Here is a 25682-nt window from a genome sequence, read left to right as displayed (position 1 = left end):
GCCTCCTAGGGAGGTGCTAGAGATGCTGCGCTGAGCTGGCATTGCCTGGAAGCCCCTTGAAAGCTCCCGTTGCTCAGTCGCGCACGTACCAACCAGAGCCGGTATCTTTCAGCCTCTGCCCCACCCCAGATCGCGTGGTGAAGAGCCTCTGTGCGGAGGTACCTCTGAGCTTGCGGTACCTTGCCTTAGTCGGAGCTGAGGCTGGGTAAGGCTTCTTGTTGACAGATCCCTGCGTACTTTCGGCTCATCGATACCTCAAGTCAGCAACCGACAAGCCGTCAGCGATTGATTCATCAAATGTATTCACTTGAGATCGAGAGTCAACTCTTGTTAGGCATTAGCTTGACTAGGCAGGTAGCTATTTTCTTTCTTTTCAGACTTGTTATTTCTAGGTAGGGCAGGTTGAATTCTTTCTCTATGACTGCCCAGGACCCGGATTAATTGTCCGACCTTGGCCTAGACACAATCTATGATGTATTCCGCCGCATTCAAGATCTGATAACCTCGGGCCTATATTTCACGATATCAGCCAGTTACAACGCTTGACGCTTCATTCGCTTAACAACTTCAAGTCGACAACACCCATCAACGCCCAATCTCCTTCTTGATTCATCACCAATTGAATTGACTCACCGTCCTCTTGTTCCTGATTTCCCAATCCGGATCTAACCGATCACGTTTTCGGAGGGGGTTCCGGGCCCCCCAAGCCATGTCTACCTTGGCCAGCCAAACCGCAGATCAAATAACTCACCTCTGACAAAAGCGGCCTTGAAACATGAGGCGATTCTCGACCGCCGTCGTCATCACTGATCCGCTGGTCAAGTATCAGACTCGCGTGGCGGCTGGTCTCTATGCTCCGGACCCGGCCCAGCATCGTCTCGCCTGGCACTTACAAAAGATCTACCACCGCATCAAGGACTATTCACCCCAGGCTGAGTATCGTCAGAGGCTAAGAGAGGTGGCTCGTCTCACTGAGCCGGAAAACAACCAAGATGAAGACGATGGCAACATTCTCGCGCTGCGGAATCACTCAATATGGCGCAACCCGCTCTTCAAACATCTCCTAACAACACCAGAAGGAAGAGAGAGCCTGGCGTTGACTCGGGTTCTAACCAACCATGAGACCGCTATTGAGATTGACTCTCCAAAGGGGTTGTTTCTGTCGGGCGAAGTAGGCACTGGAAAGTCGATGCTTCTCGACTTGCTTGCCGATGGCCTCCCCACGGAGCGAAAGCGGAGATGGCACTTCAACACTTTTATGCTTTACATCATTTCGCAGCTCGAACACCATCGGAAATCACATTTTGGAAATAAAAATAGCGAGAGCGATTATTCCATTTTATGGGTAGCCAAGAAACTCGTTGACGAATCCCCCATCCTGTTCCTCGACGAGTTTCAACTCCCAGACAGGGCCGCCAGCAAGATCCTCAACCACCTATTTATTGCATTTTTCCAGCTCGGTGGCGTCCTCATCGCATCTTCAAACCGAATGCCGGAAGAGCTTCAGAACGCTACTGGTGTTGACTACACACCTGCCCCGTCAAAGGGCCTCATCCGCAAGTTCTTCGGGGCTTCAGTCAGGGCCCGGGGCGAGCTGTATGGGTCAACCAGCGACTTTGCCAACTTCCTCGAGGTATTGAAGGCGAGATGTGATTTTTGGCAGATGGAGGGGGCTCGAGACTGGCGGAGGAGAGAGGAGACTGAAGCGCCTGTGACTTTGACCGGAGATGCCATCGAGGGGGAACCGGCAACAGTGGAGGAGGTCGTTCAAGACAAACCTGACCAAGCCATCAAGAAACCAGTCAACTACTACCTGTCGACAGATGAAGATGGTTCTTGGCAGACGCGGATACAAGCAGCACTTACATGGTCTGGACCTGAGCCATTGCCCTGGGAGCCATCGAGCGTGGTCGTGTACGGCAGAGAGATCAAGACTCCCCAGCATTACAACGGATATGTATACTGGGATTTTGAGAGACTTGCTGAGTCCTTTGGGCCTGCCGACTACATCACAATGGCTTCCACATACCACACATTCATCATCGACAACGTTCCGATTCTGACACACGAGAAAAAGAACGAAGCCAGGCGGTTCATCACACTCTTGGATGCCTTGTACGAGGCTCGGTGTAAGCTAATCATCAGGGCTCGGAACCCGCCAGACACTCTATTCTTCCCCAAGAAGAAAAGCTCAAAATCTGGCAAAACTGGGGACTCTGATGAGCCTGATGATCTTTACTCTGAGACCATTGCCGAAGTCTACCAGGACCAGATGTCTCCCTTCCGACCCAACGTCGCTTACTACGATACCAAGTCAAGCACATCATCCTACGACCCAGATCAAGACTCGGACTTTGGTCTACAGAAGAAACCAGTCAATTTTAGCAACACGAGCGCCTTTACCGGAGAAGACGAACGCTTCGCATATAAGCGCGCCATCTCTCGACTCTGGGAGTTGTGCAGCGCACAGTGGCATGCCAGGACGGGAGAATGGTGGCAGCCTCTCCCCGTCGACGCTCGGCACTGGGAAGGCGGTCCTGTCTCTCAGCGCATTGAACACCAGATTGGTGCCAGCAGGCTCAGCATGGGTGAGGGAATGGGGGAGAGCTTGGAGGTTGACGAGATGGCTGGGTTGTCGAAATGGAGCGTGGAGCAGTTAAAGACTAAGAACGACAAGAGCCCGTAGAACGACTCAACGTCTCATAGTCTAAGGGCGTATATGAGAGAAGCAGGCGGACATATGACAGACATATATAATGCAAGGTAAGCAAGAAAAGCAACAGAGATGTATAAAGAGCTCTCAAAGTAATATACTGCCCACACATGCATGATGATCTCTAGGTAGTCTATGACCGGATATCCCACCATGGTATACTCCAAACGCCATGCCCCCCCATTGTATTTGTGGTCTACTCATACACCGTCTCAACGTCGACTTAGAGACTCGTCACGCCGGGTGTCCAGCCTTCTCCTATCCTCTTCATGTCCTCTGCAAACTTGCGACTCGTAATCTTCCTGCCCCCTCGTCCACCTAGGGGCGCGTGCTCGTCCGGATCGTAGAAGGGGTTCTGAAGCAGACGTACGTAGGCGCTCTGCATGGCGCGGAAGACGGGCTTGAGCTCGGCGTCGCGCAGGCCAGCTGCCGCGGCACCCCGTGAGGCTGCGGCTACGGGTGCGCTCCCATCGACGCGGCGGCCGCGCATGTCGACAACGCACACCATCCGGACGCCGGTGTTGGTCTCGAAGCCGTAGGCGGCGAGGCGGTCGTCGACGGCGTGCAGCAGGCCAAAGTCGCCCGAGAGGCCGACGCCCGATACGGCATTGTTGCGGGCGCGCAGGTCAAAGACGTCGATGGTGGACGAGAGGAGGAGAGAGAACTGTAGCGGGGTGCGGATCGGGGTAAAGTTGTTCGTAGCCGGGTCGTGCGAGGGGAAGATGGAGATGTGGAGGGGGTTATTCTGAGAGAAACGAGGTCAGTTCGACAATGTCTATCTGCTTCTAGGAAGATCTCTCACATTGCGGCCGATGACGCCGAGGCAGGCGATTGAAGGTATCGCGGTAGACATGGTTGCGGGGGTGCAAAGTCGGAGGTCGGATGTTGAAGCTTGAGAGTTGGAGCTTGCTTCGCTTGGTGTGAAGCTGGCAGCTTTAGTTGGTGATGTCCATGTCCATGTTCCATGGCTCGTCTATGCGCAACCCCACTTACACATGCTCGGCCACCGATGGACGCAAATAGATTTACCGTTTGCGAGATGTTTCTTATTATTTTGCGTATGTAGGTATTTACTTGGTATCTAAATTCCAAAATCTGAAGTCGGAAATGTCTCTGTTTAGCTCCCTTGGAGGGCTGACCCTCATACATCACTACCCGTAACCATGACTATGACCACCACCATGACCATGAGTCTCTGCCTCAATAATTGGAGGATAATCTGATCCATAAAGATGCTATAAAAGTGCTTCGTCAATGATCCCGCCAGTTGCGTATTTTGCACGCAGCCTTTCCCTTAGGTCGTACACCCAGAAACCAACCCCCAAAATCATGCCAAAGCCTCCCGTTGTTCGGGCCCGGTCCCAATACTTGATGAAAACGCTCCAGACTCGTACACGATCCCCGGACGTTTTGCTTTACACGTCCTTTTTACTCTGAATATTCGTCATCTTCCATGATGCCAGCAGTGTCTTCTAATCCCTTTAGAACCTCTTCTACATCTGAAGGGTCTGTAATCGCCCATACGCCTCCTCCCTTTACTAGATCTTTGCCGCGCATGCCCACCTCCTTTCCGACGAGGTTGCGTCCGACCTTGCCAGGCCCCACGCCTACCCAGCGTCGAATCCGACCCTCTTGATCGAGGTACCTGATGCTCTCCCACCAACGCACTGTGTCGAGGCAGCCTCGAGCTAGCAAATCCTTGAAGTCGGCCTTACAGCATACGGGCCGCGCAGACACATTGCTCACTATCGGAAGCTGGCCAGGAAATGTCACCATGTCCTCATTCTCGCGACCCTTGACCCGGCTACCCTCGTTGAGCAGGTTTCGCATCACGGTTACGGCCGGCTTCATGATCGGACTGTGGAAGGGGCTGTCGGCCTTGAGGCGGACGGCGCGGGGATCGTAACCCAAAAACTGGCGGAGGTGGGCGATGAGGGTCTTGATGCGCTCGATGTTGCCGCTCAAGACAATCTGGTTCTTGCTGTTGATGTTTGCAATCAGCACCTGCTCGATGGGCGGCACATCGTCCATGTCCTCGGCTGAGACGCCGACAAACTGGCGAATAGCCTTGATGAGGTTTTCCATGTGCTCTGGGTGCGAAATAACGGCCACCATGCCGTACTCGCCGCCGTACTGCTCGATGGCCTGACGCGTCGCCTCCGACATAGCCTCGGCCCGCTTGCGCACCAGGTGCAGGCTGTCCTGGAAGGAAATGTACCCGCCGGCAACGACAGCGGCGAATTCACCGAGGGAGTGGCCCAGTGTGACGTCGAAGTGGTCCGTGACCTTGAAGCCGAACTCGCGCTCGAGGATGCGGAGGATGAAGATGGAGGTGGCCATGATGGCGGGCTGGGCGTTGGGGGTCTCGGTGAGGAGCTTGGAGGGCCCGTACTGGATGATGTCGGAGAGCTTGTAGCCCATATACTCGTCGATCTCATCACGGAGCTGCGAAGCCGTCGAGGGGAACGCCTCGAGCCATGGCGTTAGCATGCCCACCCGCTGAACTCCCTGGCCTGGAAAGAAGAGGGCGGTCCTGGTGCCGCCTCGATGTGTAGACCTCCATCTCCGTGGTTGCGGCTGTCGCAGTAGCTGCTGTGATAGTAGCGACGGTCTCGTGCCTGTGAGAGGGCGACGGCACCGCATCGAAGTCGTCGCGAGCCGTTCCATGGCCGTCTAACGGCGTTGGGGACGGCGGGTTAGAGGTCAAGACGCACGGGTTGACGCTCTCATTCTGGGGAAGCCCGCCGTCGTGATCCAATTCCCTAAGCGGATGGGGAATGGGAAAAGAAAGGAGGAGGGAAGAGGAAAAGGCAAGTCACGAGAGAGCCCGCTCAACAAAAGGGATTGGAAACCGAAACCCTGGGTCTGGGGTTCCGGGACCTTCCAGTTTGCGTGACGTCGGGGTCACTTACAAGTTGCACTCGCGCGCCACTAACAGCAACAGACAGAAGGAGCACTCTCGGCATTGGGGGTGAGCAGGCAGGGGGGACTGAGGGGTGCTCCTCTCTCTTTTCGGATCCTCTCTTCAACCCCCAAAATGGAACCTCGTTGACCTCATGGAATTCATCGGAATCGGGGGCCCGGTCGGGTCCCTTTTGTCCAGCAGCATGTTCTGCAACGCACGGCGTCCAATAGCAAAGCCAGCGCAAGCCGCAAGCCGTTGACGCACCTCGAGGCAGTTTCCCCCCGGCCGCTCGAGACGCACCAGCAGCGGCAGCAGCAAGCGGTCGGGATGTCTTGCCCCACACTTAGAGCCGATGCCCCGACCTCGTGCGGCTTCGGATCTCCGTCGCTCCTTGGCGCCTCCTCCGAGATCCATTTCCACGGCGCGCCATGGGCCAACGGCTGTTTAACATTATGTGAACGAATCTACCATGGCTGCTTTTTGCTTTGCTGGCATTGGGTCACTCCTTTTCTTCCGTCTTCCTCGGAGACTAGTCCGTTCTGTTCATGCAGCATGGGGGGCATTCTGCTTTCTTTTTGTCTCGTGCTCATGACACCCTCTCTAGGTGCCGCCATTGGCCCGCATCCGCTTGTCTCTACCGGCGGCGCTCTCCTCAACATCATGAGCCCATCTCATGCCATGTCATGCTCCACGACGCCGATGCTCCTCCGTCCCGTCTGCTGCCGCCTGCAACACCGCCACCTAGCACCGGATCTCCACTCCTCCCTTGCTCACTGTCAAGTACTTGACCCCCTTGTAGGGTTTGACGCTCTCTCCCAGTCCCCTACTCTTGCGCGTGTCTAGAAGGATGCTCTCTACCTTCAATCCACTCGCCAACCATCCCTTGACGGAAAAGCTTGCTGATGCCGATGTTGGCATCAGGATCTTGTTCTGTGCAATCTTCTTGACGTCCCTATCATCGCTGGCGCCCTCCTTGTCCTTCGCTGTCTTGGCCACCGGCACACTCTGGTAAGGTCCGTCAAACGTGTAATCAGTCCCAAAGCCAAAACCGTTGGGGTCGAATCCGTCCTCATCCTCGCCTGTGATCGGCCCCACGACGGTACACCGGAGCCCGAAGTAGCACGTCCCTCCCGAGAGCTCCTTTGCGGGGATGTGCCACTCCAGGAACTTCTCTCCCGGGTTGAAGCTAGCGTCGCCCTTGCTAGGTCGAATTTCCGACAAGTTCCTAACGTCTGTCGGTAATGGGATCGTGACGGTGAGATCGTCAATCAGCGGCGCTCCTGGTGATCCTGGATGTGGTCCTCCCAGTCGGCCACCACTTCCGCCTCTTCCAAATTGACCCGATGAGGACGGAGAAGGCGCGCCGAGGATCTTGTTGACTTGTAACCTAACTTCGAAATCGGATCCTGTAGCCCCGAGCCCAGTCTTTACCTCCATATTGACTGGGAGTTTGAGGTTATTAGAGCTCAGACTTCCGCTCTTCCCACTCGTAAAGGGTAGCAAGTCCACCTCGTAGCCCGCCAGGATAAATCGTCCGTCAGGTGGGATAAAGCTCAGCTCTCCTGGCCTCTCCTTCCATCGGTTCAGCCGTACGCAAGGGTGAAAGACTGGTAACTCCATGATGCCCCCGAGATTGTGCTTTCCAGACGGGCTCGTCAGGGTCAGTGTGATATCCGGGACGCCTGACACCTTTGATGTAAAAGCAATAGTGCCATTGGCAAAGGCGGCCAGTGGCCTTCCTGAGGGTGCGAGCGTAACGGACAGGGTCTCAACGACATCGGCATACATCTCGTTGGACGTATGTCGCACATTCGCTCGTCTCCATGGCAGGGCGGGAGTATTCGAAGGGATCACGGATGGGGAACTCGAGTTTGAGAAGTTGGCGCTCAGAGGCGCTTTTCTAGTAGCTTGTCAGTGTTGGGTTCTCCTTGACGTAGATTTGGCACACGAACCCAGGGAGGTTGATGCTTCCTAGTAGTTTACCAACCCATCCCTCCTGTTCCACAACTTCTCGCAAGGCATTGGGCTCTGTCGTGCTAATAGTGCCAGAGTCGCACATCTCAGTTAATATCTGGGCGACTATGTCATAGTTATTCTCGATCTTGACGGCCAGAAGCGGCGCGCCAAGGAAGTCCTCGAAGGCATCGATTACGCGGTGTAGAAACTCGAAGACGAGGAGCGGCTCGATCTCGGTCGACGATGTGGCGAGGAACAGGAGGTTCGCATGGTCCAGACTAAATACGAGGGTCGGAGGGCTTGTGTTGGCTAGGTAGATGAGATTCGGCCGCGGTGAGGGATGTTCTAGGTAGAGGGGTAGAAGATGGGTTGCCGAGAGCGGCCTCCCTGCGTAGGTATGAGATAGGATAGGATTACTGGACAGGGTTAGCTAGAAGGATAAAAGCGAGGCTGTAGAAGACATACCGGTTGTCATCGTAAATGTGCAGCGCCTCAATAACGCCGTTCATGGTGTCGACCAACACCTCCCTCAGGCGTGGGCTGGCACGATAAGCATGAGCTAGAGCTACTGATGTTGGGTGTGTTTGCGCCAGCGCGGGACGAGCAATGACGAAACTGGATGGGACACTGGATGGGACCCTGGCCCTGGATTACTCAGCCATCGGAAAGTCGAATCGTCCAATCAACGTTGCTCATCACGCGACTCTCAAAAGTTGAAGCTTGTGATAACTTCCATCGCCAAATCCAAACCCCCCTCGATTTCAACAACAAATCCTCCAAAATGGCAGGGGACGACAAGATTCCGACGGTCCAGGCTCTGGAGAGGCCGGAGAAGCTCGAGGACATCCTGCGCCAGGATCGAGGCGACGACTGCCTACCCTGCAAAGTCATTGGTCAGTTCTTTGCCATCGGCCCTCACGCCCCGACTCCTCAGCGGCCGGGACACTGGACTAACACCGTCGTAGGCAGCGGAGCGTTCTTTGGCCTCGCTGCCTACAGCTACTTCTCGGGCATGTCGCAGCTCGAGAGGCAAAAGGCCCTGATCCTCCAGAGCAAGTCCCCCTTTGGCTTGAGGAGCCGGAAGCTCGGCATCACCACCATCTCTCTCGGTCTCGTGTGGATGGGACTGTGGAGGGCGCTCAAGTGATGTTGAAACGATATCGAAACGACACGAAACGAACTCTACTCCGTCTGAATTAGCATGTATATTATGTCTGGCATCACTGCGATCAGCTCTCAGCGGTATTCTCTCGACCTCATGGGCCATTAGTAACCAGAAACTGGTGCTGGCCGAGATTTTCGATGTATCAAAAGCATTTTCTGGTTGCATGGAAGGCGTTCAGAGGTGTGGGCTTGAACGGTCTGAGGAGGTGTGGTGTCGTAGTTCATTTACTGTGAACCATAAAGCTACCAATACTCGACCATTTGATCTTGAGAAAACACCACCTTTCCCAAGTAAACACTAGTTTTAGCTCGTATATGAATGTTCTAGAAACCTCTGTATGGCGATGGCTGATAGGTTGCAAAGCCTCTCTGTGATTTTAGTAGTAGTGAGATGAGACGTCAGAAATGAATGAGGATATGGCGGATGCCGATCATAGGGAGAGTGTAGAAACGCGCATAAGCAAAGTAATGAAAAATTGTCAATTCTGATATAAGTGACAGTTCTCTATCAGTAATTAGATATTCTTTCCTGGGACATATTTACTGTTTTATGTTGTTTAAGTTGCTGGCTCTCATATGAGTGAAGCTTGTTCCAAGCCGTTCACCAAGGACTAAAATCTCGACCTGGAGGCCCCACATTGAATCTTTAACAAACTCATCAACCACCGACGACACGACAGCAACAAGTAAAATCGACGGCGGACTACACCAGGAGATAATCATCCTGTGTCTTCGATATCTGGATACTGAGAGCGTATCTTCGGCCTCTTACTGGCTAAGCGGCCAGAGCAGCTGAGCTTCAGCCTCGCAGCAGCACTCCCTCATCTCAAAAATGCCCATCACAATCCTCAAGCCTCAGCCTCCCGCGCCTCAAAGGCCACAGGCAGCGGCCAATTCAGACTCTGACTCTGACTCTGAGGGCGGCGCGGACGTTGGCGGCGATGGCATCCTCACACCAGGCAGCGTGATAACGTCGAATCCCCAGTGGATGCGGTAAGCCTTTTGCCTCCAGCTCATCTCATCTGATACTGACCTCACAAAGCGGACACGGCACCTACATCCCTTCTGGCTCATCATCAATCGCATCTTCCCTCGCTGGAACCCTCACAAAGACAAACAAGCTCCTCTCTGTGCGTCCTCTGCGCGCCCGCTACACCCCCGAGATTGGTGACCTCGTCGTCGGCCGCATCGTCGAGGTCCAGGCCAAGCGCTGGCGCGTCGACGTGGCCGCCTCCCAGCTCGCAATCCTCCAGATCTCGGCCATCAATCTCCCCGGTGGTATCCTCCGCAAGCGCACCGAGACGGATGAGCTGCAGATTCGCAGCTTCTTCGCAGAGGGTGATCTCGTCGTCGCAGAGGTTCAGCAGCTGCACCAGGACGGTGCTGCTAGTCTGCACACCCGCAGTCTCAAGTACGGCAAGCTCCGTAACGGCGTCTTTGTCTCTGTCACGGGCACTGGTGGAGGCGGTGGTGTCGTCCGCGCCAAGAGGCAGGTCTGGACCATGGACGTGGCCAACGCTGGCGGCAAGGTCGACGTGCTGCTAGGTGTCAACGGGTACATCTGGATCAGCAAGCACATTGAGAGCGATACTGCCGCCGAGGCCGCGGGCATCAACCGCATGGAGGAGAGCGTCAGCAACAAGGTCTACTCGAGCCAGAATGACCACATGGAGGTGTCGACCATGCGTGAGATTGCGAGGATCCGCAGTGTCATCCTCGCTCTCGTCGAGAACGTGCTCAAGGTCGATGAAGATATGGTTACAAGGGGCTACAACGAAGCCGTGGACCTGGCAAGGGAATCTACAGACGACGACCTGTATCTAGGTGGCGACAAGGGACGCCGTCTGGCAGCAACTTTGACCCGTCACTAAAATATGTTGGACTACGAGGTGGAACAAAAGGATTAAATGCAACCAAGATACCTAGCTTTTCAACTTCTCATTCGTAGTGTCCTCCCCTGCTCGGCCAGACATCCACCAGCCTGCGTGTTATACTATAAACCTCCATGGGTAGGACAATTTGCCGCTATTATACAACGCAACTGTACAGGTACCAACAATGAACTCGACAGCCATCGGGACAGGTGTTCGCAAGAAAAAAAGTACACAGCAAAGCACTCGTTCAACATTTGCTTTACTCGGACGAATTGCAGAAAATCAGAAATCAACTAAATCACGATCGTGTGAGCAACTGGCTCACAGTGCCTTTCTTAACTTCCAGGATCGCAGCCAATGCCACGAGGATAGCCCACCTTAACAGAGCGCCCTTTGTCTTGCTCGATCCAAGGCCGCAGGTCAGGGCGAGGATATACTTGAGGCCCTTGGTCTTGTTGCCGTTGCGGTCAAAGTCGGGCTTCGGGGTGAAGGCGTTGAGTCGGTTTAGGTGTGGCCACGAGTAGGGCATGTAGCGGACACGGAGGAGGAAGTCGGCCCAATATGGTACCTGGGCGATGACGCGCTGGTGGCTGAAGGTCTTGAACGAGTAGAAGCCGTGATAGTGACCCATTCCGGACTGGCCAACTCCGCCCAAGGGGGACTGGGGGATCTGGCTGTGGAAGAAGGAGTCGTTACAGGTGGCACCTCCTGAGGTGACGTTTTCCAGAACTAGAAACGGTTAGTTGAGTATTATACTGAAGGATGAGGAGGTTCGTACCCTTGTTGTTCTCGGCATCAGACCCAAAGGTGTTGAGAGAAAGGGGTGTCGGGTCGACCTGGTTAGCAATCTGGATAGCTTGGTCGAGAGAGTCGAATGCCATGATGGAGAAGATGGGGCCAAAAGACTCCTCGACCATCATGCTATCCTCAATGTCATCAACCAGGACAGCTGTCGGCTCCATGAAGAGCTCAGACTCATCCATGGAACCGCCCAGGACGATCTTGCCCTTGGTCGAGTCGAGCATCTTCTTGAGGCGGCTGAAGTGGCCGATGTTGACGATGCGGGTGTAGTCGGGGCTGTTCTTGACGCCCTTGGGGAAGAAAGTGCGCAGTTGGCCATTAAGCTCACCGAGGAACGATGACAGAACGCTCCTCTCAACAAGGATGTAGTTGTGAGACATGCAGACCTGGCCAGCGCATAGAACCTTTTGCCAGAGCAATCGTCTAGCGGCAAGCTTGAGGTTGGCATTCTTGGTGACAAATGCCGGGTTCAGGCCACCAAGCTCCAGGAGGACGGGAGTCAAGGTCTCTGCGGCCTTCTTGGCGATGATCTTGCCAACTGTCTTGCCACCAGTGAAGGCGATCTTGTCAAACTTTTCCTCAAGAAGACGCTGAGTCTCGGGGAGAGCACCGTTGACGTAGGTGTAGCACTCTGGGTCTAGGGCATCGTCAAAGATCTTCTTGAGGGCCATGGCGCAGTTGGGAGAAGACTCTGAAGCCTTGAGGACAACACAGTTTCCAGCGGCGATGGCGCCAATGACAGCGGGGAGGTTGAGCTGAAAGGGGAAGTTGAAGGAACCAATGTTGAGGACGATTCCCAGGGGCTCATGGCGGATGCGATGCTTCATGGCACGGAACTCGAGGGGGACGTTGACGACGGGCTCGTCGCGGGCCCATTTCTGCATGTTCTTGATGGTGTCGAGACACTCCCGCTTGCACCAGTCAAGCTCAGAGACGTTTGCCTCGAACCTACACTTGCGGAGATCCTTGAGGAGGGCATCCTGCATGAGAGTGGTGTTATCGACCAGGGCCCAGTAGAGCTTGCGCAGCTGGACGAGACGGAACTCGAGAGGCTTGGTGCGGCCGGCCTTGAAGGACTTTCTGAGGCGATCGACCTTGGCAGGGATGTCCTCCAGCGGCGTGTGCTCCAGTGGAGGAATCACAGAGGTCGGGGTGTTGTCAGCCATTGCCATTGTGGTGGATAATGTTGAGATGTGGTTGGTTGAGAGGATGATTACGGCGACAGCTCAGCTGGCAGGGGCGCGCCTCGTGGGTCCGGTAAGATATAAAAGGAAAGTAACAAATAGAAAATAGAATAGGGTATACGAATAGTGAAGAATAGAAGTATCGCAAAGGAAAGAAAAGGATCGTAGGTGATGATACGAGCGTGCGTGTCTCCTAATCAAGCGGCACAGTCGGAGTCGCGTACAGTACAGTGCGCTAAACAGAAAAATTACCGAATCGAAAGGATTTTAGAACAAGCTTCCCCAGACTGACCGATCGATCGGAAACAGATAGACTTATATAATATTAAAGCCCGTCGGGGTCGCGGTGAGATTTTAGAGTAAAAAGGAGGGAAGAGAAAGATTGAGATGAGGGGTACGAGAAGCATGACACGGATGAACTCTTGTCCCCATGTTGGTCCGAAATAGTACTCCGTGCCCTTGTCCTCTTGGGTCTCATTCTAGGATGGAACCTACTTCCCGCCTCGGCAGGCGTCCACGTGTTTGAGAACATGCCGAGGCTCGGGGTCCACGGACGCCCGAGAAAGAAGATGCGACTTTTCAATTGTCGGTCTTTTTCTGATTTGGGTTGAGGTCGATGATCGTAAAGTACAGTAGTAGAGAAGAGATGTAAGATTGACAGGCTGGGGTATCCGTACAGTCAGTCATTGGCTAATCACAGCAGATGCATCACAAGCAAGACTTTGCTCCATTATACAGTTGCTACAGCATCAATGCTTGGCAATGTATTCAACATTTTATATCACCAGTAAATTAATTGCCCATATTGTAGTCAATCACTGCAGTATTAATGTGATTGGATAGATACATTGATGCAGTCAAGGTCCATCTCACTAACAGATAGCTCCGACCCGACTAATGGCCCTCTTACCCTGGTACCATCGCCCTCACATTCGATCCAGCAATCAATCAAGTTCCTTCTATGTTTAAATAGGCCTGAAAGCGGCTGCATCTGGGCAGGGAAATATTCCAGCTGCATTTACCATGAAGCAATGCGTCCATATTAATAGTCAATTACCCAAGGCAATTTGAACTGACAAGCAATAGCCCTCCCAGGACCCAGCCAAAGCAAGTTTTCACACAATAATCCCAATATTAAAGTTAATACACAAGATTTAAGTGAGTCGGGATTGCAAGAGTTTCTGGTATCGAATAGGTAACCTAGGTAATAAGTCGTTCTGTACCAACCATGGGAATAGCTTCCACCTCAGTGTGATTATGCTAACAACCAAACTTTTAAGGGCTTAGCGAGTAGCCTCTACCCTCTCAAACACAAAAACTATTACCTCGTCAATCTCAGCGCCTCTCAACCCCCTTCCTCTCCAACACCCTCGCCGCCAACTCCTCCACCACGTCCTTCACCCCATCCCCCCAAAGTGCCGACGCAACCCCAAACTTGGCCCCCAACTGCACAGCCAGCTCCCTACCCCCCTTGACGCCCTCATCCCACCCCTCCGACGCCGCGCCGTCCGCCTTGCTTGCCACGACCGCCGTGGGTGGGACGTCGGAGCCTAGGTGAGGTGCCAGGACTTCTAGCCGGATGCGCCGCAGCTCCTCAAGACCCTCGGCGGAGGATCCGGCGTACAGGAGAATTAGAGCATCAGCTTCGGATGCGATTCGTTTTGCTTCAGGTGCCGAGCGGATAAACGTCGACGGGATGCGCTCGAGATTGATGTTGGTTGGAATTCCCGAGATGAGGGCAAGGCGACTGTCGCCGGAAGATTCGGTAACGGGATCATAGAGGTCCGTGAAGACGTCCATGCAATACTGCAGATACAATGTCAGCAGCTCAGTTTCTTAGAGATTTCGAAAGGTGCCTATGTAATCTCGTCTTGTCATGTCAACTCACCCTTCGTATCAGACTCTTCTTGCCCGCGGCAGGGGCCCCCAAGATGATGATGTTGACAGTCTGTTCGGCCTTCATTATGTGTATATTTCCATCCGATTATTCCTCCACCTTTGTGAATAAGTTATCTTGTGCCAGTTTCGTAAGAATTAGGTTCGTATGGAGGGTAATAAATCATGTGCTTCACTGAGTTCATTGTCATGATGACTCTTAGTCAGCAGTTGCTCGAAAGTCAGATCATCATGAGTTCTGGTCGAAGCTTCTATTTCCCTTACTTATACGCCAGATTAACTGTTCACTTGGGTTTTGAAGTCGTGGATTCAATTCAACAATCATAAGCCATTGTCATGGGTAGTACAAGACTAGCTGGTGTCTAAATCAGGGCGGGATCGACGTGCCCAAACTCAGCTGCTTCAGTCCCCAAGTCACATCATCAATATCCAGAGTGGACCAGTCGTTACTTGTCATGGCTCAATGTACATGCATATCTTGTCAAATGCCCACTTAAACCTTACATCGTACAAAGCTCAACTCCCTGTACATGTCCCCGCCCAGATCTAGCGTGACTATAATACAACGTCATCCCTCACGGGGGGACTGCCCCTTACCTCCTCGCCCGGCTACCGCCAGCGCTCTTCACGGGCGCGGCGACGAGCTCAGCAACCTTTTGCTTCTTCTGGTCCTCCAGGGCCTTCTTCATCAGGTAGTCGTCGATAGCCTGGGAACCGTCCACCAGCAGTCCACCCTCGGCCCGCTGCACGTCCTCGATGGCCGCACGCTGACGATACTCGTCGAGCTCCTTACGACGCTCAGGCGACATGCGCCACTCCTTAGGGAAGCGCGGCTTGGGCTTGAACTCGTGGTGCCGGGTGTCGAGGGGGATATCCTCGAATGTCTCCTTGGGGTCCTTGGCCGCGGCGATGAGGTCGTCCACCAGGTTCGACAGGTAACGCTTGTTCTGCGCCTGGTGCTCAAAGCTCTCGGAGCTCATCTTGATGATCTCCGTCTCCGGGTTGTACCGGGGTCCGGCCAGCTTCTTGAGCTTCTCCGTTTGCACGGGTGTAAGCTTCAGATCGTCGGGGGCGAACTGCACCACGACCTTCTTCTCGGCGGGGTGGAATTCACCCATGTAGGATGTGTACCTCCATCGGAGGACCTGGTTATCGGTAGGAGGGACGAACGGCTTGGCGAGTTCTATACTGCATCAGTATTCCCAGGTCTTATACTCGGGAATCAATTCACTCACTTGAGAGGAGGGGCAACTCCCAGACGGCCAATCTGTCATATTGTCGCATCTCTCGAATCTGATCGAGCTTTCCGTGTGCCATGGAAGTAATGTCGTCCTCATCAAACTCCTCCAGCTCTTCAGTGTTGGTCTCGGGATCCTCTTCGTCGTACCAGAATGACTGCCTGTTCGGCTTCTCTCCCCTGTCATCCTTCATTATTTCATCCTGCAGCGATCTATCTTCCGAGGCCCAGCCGGGCCTGCGCTCCAGCTCGGTCTCGAGGTACTCGTCGATCGTGTTGTACCCGTTCTCCTTGGCCAATTCATCCAACTGCTTCATGCCCTCCGGGGTAGCGGCCTCTGCAATCGCAGCCTCGAGCTTCTTGAGCTCAATTGGCCCGAGATCCTCCTCTTCCTCTTCACCCTCCTGCTCCTGCTGCTCCCGCTCACGCGCCCATCGTATCGTCGAGGTGCCGAATGCCCGCTGGGGGACGGATCGTTGCCGAATGATCTGTTGAGAGCGGGGAATCTGTTGAAGCCGGGGCGCCCTGCGGCACGCCAAAACACATAGCCTTGCGGCAGCCGAAGCTGAAGCCATTGCGAGTCGTTCGAGGGGAGCAATGGCGGCGCCGAATTGTCGTCCGTCTGGGGAATTGGGTGGGCAAGCTTTCAAAAATTTGGAGCGCGGGCATTGGCGGGTTGCCGAAGTTTCGCCATCCCACTTTCTGGAGGCTCTTCACCTCTTCACCGTGGAAAAGCTTCGGCTAACACCAACATAACCTCTTTCCCTCTTACACCACATGCACTCCCATCAACCTCCCAATTCCTTTACCAGGAGATATTTTCTTCATTCAAAACTGAGCATATGACTTCAGATTCTGATCGCGCTGGCCGGCTCTGCTTGGTCACGGTCGGCGCCACCGTCGGCTTCAGGAAACTCACCGAAGCGGCCCTTGATCCCATTTTCTGGAAGTACCTAGTGTCGCAGGGCTTCACCGAGCTACATGTACAGTGCGGGCCGGATGTTGCCTGGGCAAGCAAAGAGTTGATTGCCCGCAAGGATGACGCTCCCCGAGGCCTCAACATTGACATCTTTGACATGAGAAACAATCTCGCGAAAGAGGAGATGACGCTGTGCAAGCCTCTAGACGGGAAGCGGCAGCTCGGTCTCGTCATCTCACATGCGGGTACGTTTCACAGGCGTTGTTGATATTGAGAATGTAGTAACTCACAATCCTAGGAACGGGAACTATACTCGACGCCTGGAAGCTGGGACTTCCCATCATCGTGGTGCCCAATACGCAGCTCTTGAACGATCATCAAACCGAGATGGCAAAGCATCTCTCAAAGGAGGGGTATGCCATCATGAGCACTAGCAGGTATGCAAACGCCCCTATCCAACCTCTCGGAACAAACATCACCTTACAACAAAATAGTGTGGACGATCTACAGGAGGCAATGCATAAGGTGGAGCTCCTGTGGGAGGACAACAAGTCTCGCTGGCCCCCCAACAAGGTGCCGTCGGCGGGAAACGACAGACGGCGCCTCTGGGATCTTGCCCCTCATGAGGTCGCCAAGGAACAGAATGCGACCATGACTCACGACTAGGCGTTTGGGCTTTTGAGACGCATTCTCGGCATCTAAAGGACAGCATGGCGAAGGCGACCAGTATATCTATATATACTATCTGGGTGGCATGTTTTGGAGTTGGGGCGTTACCCCTGAAAAGGATCTTTATCAAAAGCTGTATTTATCTCACGTTAACTCCGGCTTATGTCTTCTCATGGAGTCAAGCGATCTAGTCTAGGGGTTTATAGACCTCAAGGCAAATTCTGGACGTTCCAGATCTTCACGTTTGCATCTCCTCCGGCACTGGCAACCCTGCCACCCTCGACCCAGGCGACACCGTTGACGCCATCCTTGTGAGCATTGGCAGCCTTGATTCGCTTGCCCTGGTTCCTCTTCTCCAGGCACCAAACAAAGACGTTGGTGTCGAGACTGCCGCTCGCGGCATAGGCACCCGTGTCGTTCCAGGCGATAGAGGTCACTCTCGCAGTGTGGGCCGACCAGCGGTCCGTCACGAGGTCCCAGCTATCACTGTTGTAGACATAAATCTTGCCAACACTGTTTCCAGCAGCCAGATTAGAGCCGTCCTTTGAGAAGGCCAGAGCAGTGATGGTTCCAGTAGGGTTAGTCAGGGTCTTGACCGGCTCAAGCGCACCCCCAGATCCAGTCGTGTAGACGCGCACCGAGTTTTGGTCAGCTCCAATAGCAACCAGGGAACCAGATGCCGCGATGGCACCGGGAGTAAAGTCCAAGCTCTGCTCCTTCACCAGCTTCTCGCCAGAGTAGACCGAAACACCAGAGTAGGTTGCGACGTAAACGAGACCGTTGGACGCACTCACGCCCTTTGGCTGCGCCGGCAGCTTGGCCGAAGTTCCCAGGAACGTCTTGGCTGACTCGTCAACGATTCGCAGGGTATCATCCCAACCAGCACTGAAAGCCTTGCCATCAATGGTCGCAACCTGGGCGACTTGGTTTGTGTGCGTCTGGCCATCAACCACACTCGCAATGCCCGACTTGAGGTCCCAATGGTATACCTTACCATCAATGCTGCCAGACCAAAGATCAGAGCCCTTGCCGTCAGAGCCAGTGGCGAGGGCAGTGATGCTCTTGCTATGACCATAGACAACCCGAATTGGTTCCGACTTGCCCTCGGCCAGATATGTGAGGTGACCTTCAAGGTTCAGGCTGATAATAAGTCCATCAGTCCGGCCGTGGACAAAGACAACGCCGACCTGCTGGTCACCAACACTGGCGTCCTCTCCAAACTTCCAGCTCTGGATGACGCTGCCCGCTTCAACATCCCACAGCTTGACGGTCTGGTCGGCACTGGCCGTCACGAACTTCTTGCTGTCCTGCGACCATGACACAGAAAAGATGCTTCCTGTATGCTCACCCTGGCCGATCTCCTTGGTAGGCTCACCCGTCTTGCCGTCGTAGAGCTGTATCCGCTTGTCGGCTCCAACAGTGACCAGAGTAGTTCCATCAGGAGAGTAGGCAGCGCCGAGAACAAAGCCAGTGTGCTGAGCGCTCTTGTTGTTGAACTTGTAGGGAGCTCCATGGTAAAAGACCATGTTGCCATCATCACCAACAGTGGCAGCGCGGAATGGTCGCTGGGGCTTCATGGCAACGGCATTGACGGACTTGGAGTGACCAATGATCTCACCGACAGAGTTTCCGCTGTCAGCGGTGATGCAGCGTCCAAGTTGTTCGCGACCATCACCAACAGCAATGACACGCTGCGACTCGCCGTCCCAGGCAATGTCATTTAGACGGCCTGAGATGATGCCGTACTCTCCCCTTGTGCTATCGATAGACGCGGGCTCCCACACCTTGAGCACTCCAGTGGCATCACCGCTGGCAACCTTGAAGCCATTGGGAGAGAATCTAGCGACGGTGGTCGGGGCGGTGTGGCCGGTGTACTCTTGACAGTCTGAAGGGTCGTCGATGGAACGAACAAAGATGGACTTGGCGCACTAGATATGCGACGAGGAGCAGTCAGCGACAAATCTCATAGTCGTAGACCAGCTGGAGAGAGGTTGAGCTTACGGGATAAGCTATTCGTTGACCCTTGGAGTCGGTCGAGAGCTGAGTAGGCTGGCCACGGTTGGTAACGGGAACAGCAGCTAGGATGCGATCGAGTGTGATTGAAGGAGAAGCCATGACGGCAGCGGCGGTTGCGGCGGGATACGAAGGGTATAGTTGCAGAAGAAAGACGGTATGCAGATGCGCGGGTGTTGGAGTGGGTTAGGGGATGTCGTCAGCGTCTTGTTGTTTAGGTGGTGGTGTTGGTGGTTTATTGTGAAACGTGGGGAGTTTGCTTGGGTTGGAGGGGCAGGTTCTTAGCTACTGCGGGGCACTATTCGTCACAGCTTGAAGCTCCCTCTGACACGGACTTGGGTAAAGCAGATAAGACAATGCAAGCCCAATGGTAAAAATAGCTAATTTCTATGCTTTTTGTTAACAATATATATCAAATCTTTACTGTCTGCCTACTTGAAAGATAGCTGCCTGGTGAATAGTGGAGGGTTAGGCTACCTGTTCACCTAACCTAGAATCGGGACCATTCCCCATCATGCCCTCTACCTACCCTATACTGTACTATGCTTGATCACGTCAGTTCAATACAGCTTCATGATACACTTTAGTATTGAAACTTCTCTATTGATGGCATCTGCTGGCAATGCTTTGGTCTAGACCTCTTCCGTCCGCTGTTTTGGTGTCATCGTACCTCTTTCAGCTGCACGAGGCACCGGTGGCACAACCCGATGCAGATGAATGTTTACACACCACATCACCAATATGATGCATCACGACCTGCGGGTTCACTCTGGGCGGCCTAAGTTGCACTGGCGACGGGAGCCATGAACCAATACCAGATGCAGCAGAGGCGTCGTCATCTGGCTAGATCTACCGCCACCGACTCCGACGTGATGGAAGTGTATGCCTTTTGGGGGGAGGAGGCAACGCCGTTGCCGCGGTTCCAAATGCTCTGCTCTGTAAGCCGGGCTATGGCCTGTACTTTATTTGGATACGATCCAGGGTTGGCTTGGCTGTCACGCTGCTGCCGGTTTTTTTTTGTTGTTGGCCACCCTCCCACAATTGGATTCGATTGACGGGGTCCATTAGCCGCAGGATCTGTCAATACGAAGTTTGGCCTCCGAGGCAACCAAGATGGGTGATGCAGGATACTTTTTGATTGTAACACAGACAACCGAAAGATTTACCTTTTGGCCTGCGTCTGGGAGTGACCACCGAAACCGCCCGGTCGATCAGTCAACAATGTTCCACCGAATGAACCTCTCGCACGGGACAAATGGATCCATGGATGGCCCGGCCAGACACGGCAGCGTGATACAAGGCAAGCCATGGTAATCTTCTCTTTTCCCTCTGTGTGATGGATGATGCTCTTTCAGCTTCAGCCACGTCCTGGGTTCTCACATCATCATCATCTCCCAGAGACGACACTTGGACCACCACGAGACGAGAGGAGAGATTAGCTGATTTAGCCTCTTTCCCCGTGATTGCAACGTTTGTCGGACCACACAGGGTCTCATCACACATCACCAGGCCAGTTGAACCCAGTCGTCGGCCCGCTATCTCATCCATGAATCTTTTTCATATTGAGTATTATCAGGGGACGCGACGAGCCGGGGGACCAACAAAAAAAAGTGGATACCCACCTGAGTTGTCGCGCGCCTCCCGGACCAAGAAAAACGCAGGCTAATGCAATGCACTGTTACTGCGACGCATCCCATCCTAGCTTGCAGCCTCGATAATAGTGCAACCTTTTGTTTTTATACGAACATGCTATGCTTTGTGATGGATGGTGGATGGAGACATTGTCCACTTTGTGTACTCTGTAAACTCACTCTCTAGACACCCGTTCTTATTGTTGAGACTCTTTAATCACGGTCAAAGAATGGAGACAAATAAAAGAAAACACAAGAAGAAGAAGAAAAAAACAAATAATAAACAAGCCAACCTCAAGCCTCAAACCTCCAATACACGGCAACTTGCATCTGGCGCCGCCCCCTTTGATCTCAGCCCGCCAGATTCACACAGAGGTTCAACAATCCAGACTTTGACTGGCTGGTCAGTTCATGACTTGATCAACACCCCTGCCATCCATCCGTCCATCCCATGGGTCGTTTCCCGGGGGTGGCACGGCAAACTCGCCCGCTGCTGCATAACTGGCCCCAACTAGAGTCAAGATGCTAAAACAAGTCCCTGTTGCTAATATCCCCCATCCCGTCCCCGTGCGTGCCTTCGCTCCGTACTGGTATAATTACAACTTGACCTCCCACCCCCGTCTCCCTTTATTTTCTCTCCCCAGATCCATCTCTCTCAAACTTCATTCCATTCTTCTCCAGTCTTCTTCCGTACATCTTCACCCACGCCTCTAATCCCTTAATCAACAAACCAACCAACCACAACCGTCAACATGAAGTTCGTCTGGTCCCTCGCTCTCCTCGCCGCTGCCGGCGCCTCCGCCCAGTCTTCCGAGACGGTTGCTGAGACCGCTGCCGCTCCTTCTGCTTCTTCCGAGTGCGAGGCCGAGTACATTGTGAAGCGATGCCTCGAGACCGAGAACGCCAAGGTACGATGGGCCCCCTGAACAATTTACACAAGCACAGCATACTAACAGCATCTTTTACAGGCTGAGGACTGCAAGGGTGACGATTGGGACTGCCTCTGCGCTGCCTACGAGGCCATTGCTACGTAAGAAATACCCCTGAAGATTTCCTCCGTATCACCAGCAAGACTAACATCACCCTGCACAGCTGCTTCAACAACTGCCCCGATGACTCCCGAGCCTCCAGCGCCCAGAGCCAGGTCCAGGTCTACTGCCAGCAGGCCTCCCTCTACGGCACCCGAACTAAGACCACCAAGACGGCCACCGCCGAGACCGAGAGCACCGGTACCGCCGATGCAACTGCCACCGGTGCCAACGCCTCTGAGGAGTCTGCTTCCGCCACAGAGTCTTCCGCCAGCCCCGACAACACCAACAACGCTGCCGACCTGGCCCGCAACACCGGTGGTGTCCTCCTCGCCGTTGCTGGTGTTGTTGCTGCTATGCTCTAAGGGATGAACTAAGGTAGCTCGCTCGGTCGCGTCAATTGGTGGAGTTTCAGCCGGTTCAAAGCTTGGGTCAAAAGCGCGTACATCTTGGGATTTTTAGAGTAAATATATTACAAGCTAATTCATTAATAAACATTGGATTTGAAGCCATCTACTGTATCATGCACCTGAACGGAGACTGAGATCCGATACTTGAACTCAAAAACCGACCCCAAAGTCAATTGTCCAGGAACGCAGCTAATGTGCAACAGCTACTGTAGCTAGGCCCAAGCTTTACCCCCTGAGGTAACGCCACTGACGATCATCTGCCTCGTTCCGCTCCTTCAACGGTCTGAACATAACCGAGCTTGGCCGTGCACTTCATCACCACGGTCACCAACATTCACGAGGTCTCTGGTCTCAGTTTCACATGTTGCTCAATATTGAGCTTCTCTTGTCTTTCGTATTCGGCCTACCCACGAGCCACCTTAAATACTATGATACAGATAAGGTGGCCCGAGGGCTCTCTTAACTTAACCCCATCATCATACAGCAGACGTCCACCTTCTTCTCGGGGAGCCATGTCATTGAGCAAAGCAGCAGCTGCGAAACGGAATCGAGCACCAAGCAAAAAACACAGAACCCCAATCTCGGAAATCCCCCATCTCCCCTAGCGCCGAAGTGTAATAATCATGCATCTCTAAACGAAATCAAAACAATAACAAGACGTCTCTCAAATTCTGTAAACCCGCATGGCGCCTCAGTCCCCCCGTATTTTCCGTTTCTGGACGTACTGAAACCAGGCAGCCGTCCTTGCTCCAGCTTTCAGTCCCCAGGATGTCATCATAAAGTGTCGAATAAAAGAATATGGTTGAAAGGTGGTGGTTCAAGAAGAGAGGTGAATCCAATGAGTTTTTGGGCATTTCTGCCTGGCTATAATAACCGTGTGTGGGTGGGGGTGCGCGTGCCTGCGAGTTGAGAACGCCATGTGAACCTCGTTTTCCAGAGTTTTCAAGCCAGTCTAGACTTTGCGACGTCGGTCCCTGGCCGTGTTGTTCTTGACCGGAGTCATCAGGGTGACATGTTTAGGATCGTCCTTGCCAAGCCTAACAGCACCAGACACGCCGCTTGAACCCCGACGCAGCGATCGAGGATCTTGGTCATCGTCCAGTGTGATCTCAGCCACATCAGAGACCGACTCGGTTTCTAGGTTGTCGCTGGCGCCAGAGACAGAGGAGCCGTCGTCTGTATCGTCGTACTCTCCGTCGTCACTGACCAGGGAGGGCGCGTTGTTGCTGACCATGGTGTGAGGACTCATATCAGCATCCTCCATATCCAAATCTTCGTCTGAGAGCTCGTGCTTCGGTCCGAGATTGGAGCCCAAGTTCGTCGGCGCCTTGAAAGCAATCGGAGGGACACGACCTTTGCTGCTCGCAGGGCGAGCTGACGTGTTCACCATGGTCGCATGTTGTGTGGCTTTAGCAGGCACACGCATAACGACAGGTGTCCGCACGACTGAATCCTTTCCAGGATGGCCTTCAATAGGGGTCTCAGCCATCTCTGATTCTTCCCCAGAAGCGAAATCGTCCAATGGCGTCTTGGTCTTTGCGTCTGCGGCCAATTCACGCAGGTTGCCGTCGAACTTCCGACTTTGTAGGAGACGAGAGAGGTGAGGCATATCTGGAGCTCCCTCCAGAGAAGCCGCCTTCTTATCCTTACGACCGCGAGCCTTGCTGGACAGAGAAGGAATGCTAGTTACACCAGGCAGCTTGCCTTGGTGGTAGAGCTTGAGAGATTCCGAGATCCTTGACTGAAGTGCAACGTAGGCTTGCTGCTCAGTCATATCGGGCCGGGCGAGAGGATGCACGGAGGTAGAGGTCGAGCTCGGTGCTGCGGGCGCCGGAGCCTTTTCTTCTCCTACAACTCCACCTCCTTCCGCCACCTCGATGGGATGGCCGCTGTGAACAGCTGCTTCTTCATGGCTCTTAAAGTCGCGCTTGTGAGCGATGCGACAGTGGTTGATGAAGCCCTGCGTGCTTGAGAAGTTCTCACGGTTACAATCCAAGCAAACCAGCTTGACTGTCTTACCATCGGCTCGCTTCAGGATACATGGACCAGCCTTGTCCTTCGGTTGCGGATAACCACTCGACAAGGATTGCAGCTTCTGACCAGCAACCCCACGAGCGGAGCGACCCTTGAGTGAGCTTCCAGATTCGGTGAAGCTGTTCCTTGTCGTGCGTCCCTCGGTGAACGAAGCTCTTGCACGAGCAGCTTCCGGTGTGAACTGCCACTCAGGTTGCATGCCGTCGAAGGAAGGGTCAGGAATAAGCCACTTGGCATAGTGTCTGGCGTATGGACCGTCGACAACACCAAATGGAGGCGCCCATCTGGGTACCGCTTCTCCAGGGCGAGATTGTATAGCAGGGCCCTTCCCGGCACTGACTTTGAGCATCTCCTCAGGGGTCGGACAATTCACAGGATAAGGAATGAGATGGCAGCGCCGCAGCTGTTCCAGTGCGACTTGGCACTTGGCGAGTTCCTGGTTAATGAGCCTCAACTCATCATGCTTTAGTAGAATCTCAAGGCCGAACTGGTGGCGGATCTCGTCCCGGGCACTCTCCAGATCAGGGGTCGCAGGGATCGGCTCAGACGTCGAGTCGCATGCCGACGGAACATCTTGGCAAGGGTCGGCATCGGTTTTCAAGCGCTTGGCAGGCGCAAGCAGATCGGGCGACGCATCTGAGCCATCGCAGCTCTGCCGCCTCCGTTTGGGCGGCTGCACGGTGGACGATGCTATCGTCGTGGTGTCGCCGGGGAGTAGATGCGGCTGGAGTGGTTTTACAAGATCCACGATCGGCTGTGGCGCCTGGAGCGTCTTGTCACTTCCCCTTTCGGATGCCCAGAATCGAAACATGAGCAGACCTTGACGAGGTGTCAAGGGAAAGAGGACAGAGGAGTTGCGAATGCGGTTCGCAACGAGGTTTTGAGGCAATGCGACAGGCAGCGAGCGCACGGCCACAGGCACCGACGAGACGGGTGTGAAAGTTGGTGCGGATTACCACAGTGGAGCCTGAGGTTGGTGAAGAGGTGGCGCAGGCAGGGCTGACGTAACCAGGCGTGCTTGCAGGTCGGACGATCGGGGTTGGGCGCGGGCGCGCCAGGCAAAGGGGGTGATGATGTGGCCCCTCAAAACAGGCCAGAATTGGGGGAGTTCGGGTCAGCCAGCGACAGCAGCGACAAGGGCTCAAGTCGAAGAGATGAGGCAGAAGAGAGAGAAAGAAGAAGTGATCGAGCGCTAACAAAAGCCTCGACTCGTGAATCTCTGGGCGACAGCCAACAGAGCAGTCTTTT

At 54.0% G+C, this 25682-nt stretch overlaps 11 protein-coding genes across 11 annotated transcripts; 4 read left to right on the top strand and 7 right to left on the bottom strand.

Moving 5' to 3' along the window:
* Nucleotides 1-775: 775 nt before the first annotated feature.
* NECHADRAFT_93587 (uncharacterized protein) lies at nt 776-2686 on the top strand (the record flags this gene model as incomplete). The annotated part of the gene is made up of 1 exon (XM_003051125.1): nt 776-2686. The coding sequence occupies one exon, from the start codon at nt 776-778 to the stop codon at nt 2684-2686; it is 1911 nt and encodes a 636-aa protein (XP_003051171.1).
* Nucleotides 2687-2936: 250 nt separating this feature from the next.
* Nucleotides 2937-3566, bottom strand: NECHADRAFT_40995 (uncharacterized protein; the record flags this gene model as incomplete). The annotated part of the gene is made up of 2 exons (XM_003050745.1): nt 2937-3458; nt 3516-3566. 2 exons carry the CDS (start codon nt 3564-3566, stop codon nt 2937-2939), a joined length of 573 nt encoding a protein of 190 aa, XP_003050791.1.
* A 575-nt stretch (nt 3567-4141) lies between these two features.
* On the bottom strand, nt 4142-8083 carry NECHADRAFT_41721 (uncharacterized protein; the record flags this gene model as incomplete). Its single annotated transcript, XM_003050744.1, has 6 exons — nt 4142-5386; nt 5572-5712; nt 5837-6082; nt 6507-7518; nt 7571-7990; nt 8040-8083. 6 exons carry the CDS (start codon nt 8081-8083, stop codon nt 4142-4144), a joined length of 3108 nt encoding a protein of 1035 aa, XP_003050790.1.
* A 1487-nt stretch (nt 8084-9570) lies between these two features.
* Nucleotides 9571-10609, top strand: NECHADRAFT_41004 (uncharacterized protein; the record flags this gene model as incomplete). The annotated part of the gene is made up of 2 exons (XM_003051124.1): nt 9571-9731; nt 9781-10609. The coding sequence occupies 2 exons, from the start codon at nt 9571-9573 to the stop codon at nt 10607-10609; spliced, it is 990 nt and encodes a 329-aa protein (XP_003051170.1).
* Nucleotides 10610-10629: 20 nt separating this feature from the next.
* Nucleotides 10630-12625, bottom strand: NECHADRAFT_61128 (uncharacterized protein). Its single transcript, XM_003050743.1, has 2 exons — nt 11391-12625; nt 10630-11320 (listed from the first exon to the last, which is right to left on the bottom strand). Exons 1-2 carry the CDS (start codon nt 12583-12585, stop codon nt 10911-10913), a joined length of 1605 nt encoding a protein of 534 aa, XP_003050789.1. The 5' UTR covers nt 12586-12625; the 3' UTR covers nt 10630-10910.
* Nucleotides 12626-13932: 1307 nt separating this feature from the next.
* Nucleotides 13933-14560, bottom strand: NECHADRAFT_80387 (uncharacterized protein; the record flags this gene model as incomplete). Its single annotated transcript, XM_003050742.1, has 2 exons — nt 13933-14403; nt 14486-14560. The coding sequence occupies 2 exons, from the start codon at nt 14558-14560 to the stop codon at nt 13933-13935; spliced, it is 546 nt and encodes a 181-aa protein (XP_003050788.1).
* A 526-nt stretch (nt 14561-15086) lies between these two features.
* NECHADRAFT_80386 (uncharacterized protein) lies at nt 15087-16305 on the bottom strand (the record flags this gene model as incomplete). The annotated part of the gene is made up of 2 exons (XM_003050741.1): nt 15087-15676; nt 15729-16305. The coding sequence occupies 2 exons, from the start codon at nt 16303-16305 to the stop codon at nt 15087-15089; spliced, it is 1167 nt and encodes a 388-aa protein (XP_003050787.1).
* Nucleotides 16306-16572: 267 nt separating this feature from the next.
* NECHADRAFT_106135 (uncharacterized protein) lies at nt 16573-17315 on the top strand (the record flags this gene model as incomplete). Its single annotated transcript, XM_003051123.1, has 3 exons — nt 16573-16894; nt 16948-17086; nt 17144-17315. The coding sequence occupies 3 exons, from the start codon at nt 16573-16575 to the stop codon at nt 17313-17315; spliced, it is 633 nt and encodes a 210-aa protein (XP_003051169.1).
* Nucleotides 17316-17437: 122 nt separating this feature from the next.
* NECHADRAFT_69380 (uncharacterized protein) lies at nt 17438-19433 on the bottom strand (the record flags this gene model as incomplete). The annotated part of the gene is made up of 2 exons (XM_003050740.1): nt 17438-19246; nt 19320-19433. The coding sequence occupies 2 exons, from the start codon at nt 19431-19433 to the stop codon at nt 17528-17530; spliced, it is 1833 nt and encodes a 610-aa protein (XP_003050786.1). The 3' UTR covers nt 17438-17527.
* Nucleotides 19434-21616: 2183 nt separating this feature from the next.
* On the top strand, nt 21617-22486 carry NECHADRAFT_100528 (uncharacterized protein). The gene is made up of 3 exons (XM_003051122.1): nt 21617-21870; nt 21931-21992; nt 22055-22486. The coding sequence occupies exons 1-3, from the start codon at nt 21715-21717 to the stop codon at nt 22353-22355; spliced, it is 519 nt and encodes a 172-aa protein (XP_003051168.1). The 5' UTR covers nt 21617-21714; the 3' UTR covers nt 22356-22486.
* Nucleotides 22487-22543: 57 nt separating this feature from the next.
* On the bottom strand, nt 22544-25616 carry NECHADRAFT_69377 (uncharacterized protein). The gene has a single exon (XM_003050739.1). It carries the CDS (start codon nt 25243-25245, stop codon nt 23353-23355), a length of 1893 nt encoding a protein of 630 aa, XP_003050785.1. The 5' UTR covers nt 25246-25616; the 3' UTR covers nt 22544-23352.
* Nucleotides 25617-25682: the final 66 nt, after the last annotated feature.

The sequence above is a fragment of the Fusarium vanettenii genome (assembly GCF_000151355.1).
Source record: "Fusarium vanettenii 77-13-4 chromosome 5 genomic scaffold NECHAsca_5_chr5_3_0, whole genome shotgun sequence".
In the NCBI taxonomy this organism is placed as follows: Eukaryota; Fungi; Ascomycota; class Sordariomycetes; order Hypocreales; family Nectriaceae; genus Fusarium; species Fusarium vanettenii.
Note: the sequence above shows the minus strand (reverse complement) of the source record. Positions and strands in the feature narration are given on the sequence as shown.

Coding starts and splice junctions, on each gene's coding strand:
- NECHADRAFT_61128 (XM_003050743.1), bottom strand. CDS start 12,585: ATGGCAATGGCTGACAACACCCCGACCTCTGTGATTCCTCCACTGGAG. Junction 11,321..11,390: donor TGATGCCGAGAACAACAAGG/GTACGAACCTCC, acceptor ACGTCACCTCAG/GAGGTGCCACCTGTAACGAC.
- NECHADRAFT_100528 (XM_003051122.1), top strand. CDS start 21,715: ATGAAGTTCGTCTGGTCCCTCGCTCTCCTCGCCGCTGCCGGCGCCTCC. Junction 21,871..21,930: donor TCGAGACCGAGAACGCCAAG/GTACGATGGGCC, acceptor CATCTTTTACAG/GCTGAGGACTGCAAGGGTGA. Junction 21,993..22,054: donor GCCTACGAGGCCATTGCTAC/GTAAGAAATACC, acceptor CACCCTGCACAG/CTGCTTCAACAACTGCCCCG.
- NECHADRAFT_69377 (XM_003050739.1), bottom strand. CDS start 25,245: ATGTTTCGATTCTGGGCATCCGAAAGGGGAAGTGACAAGACGCTCCAG.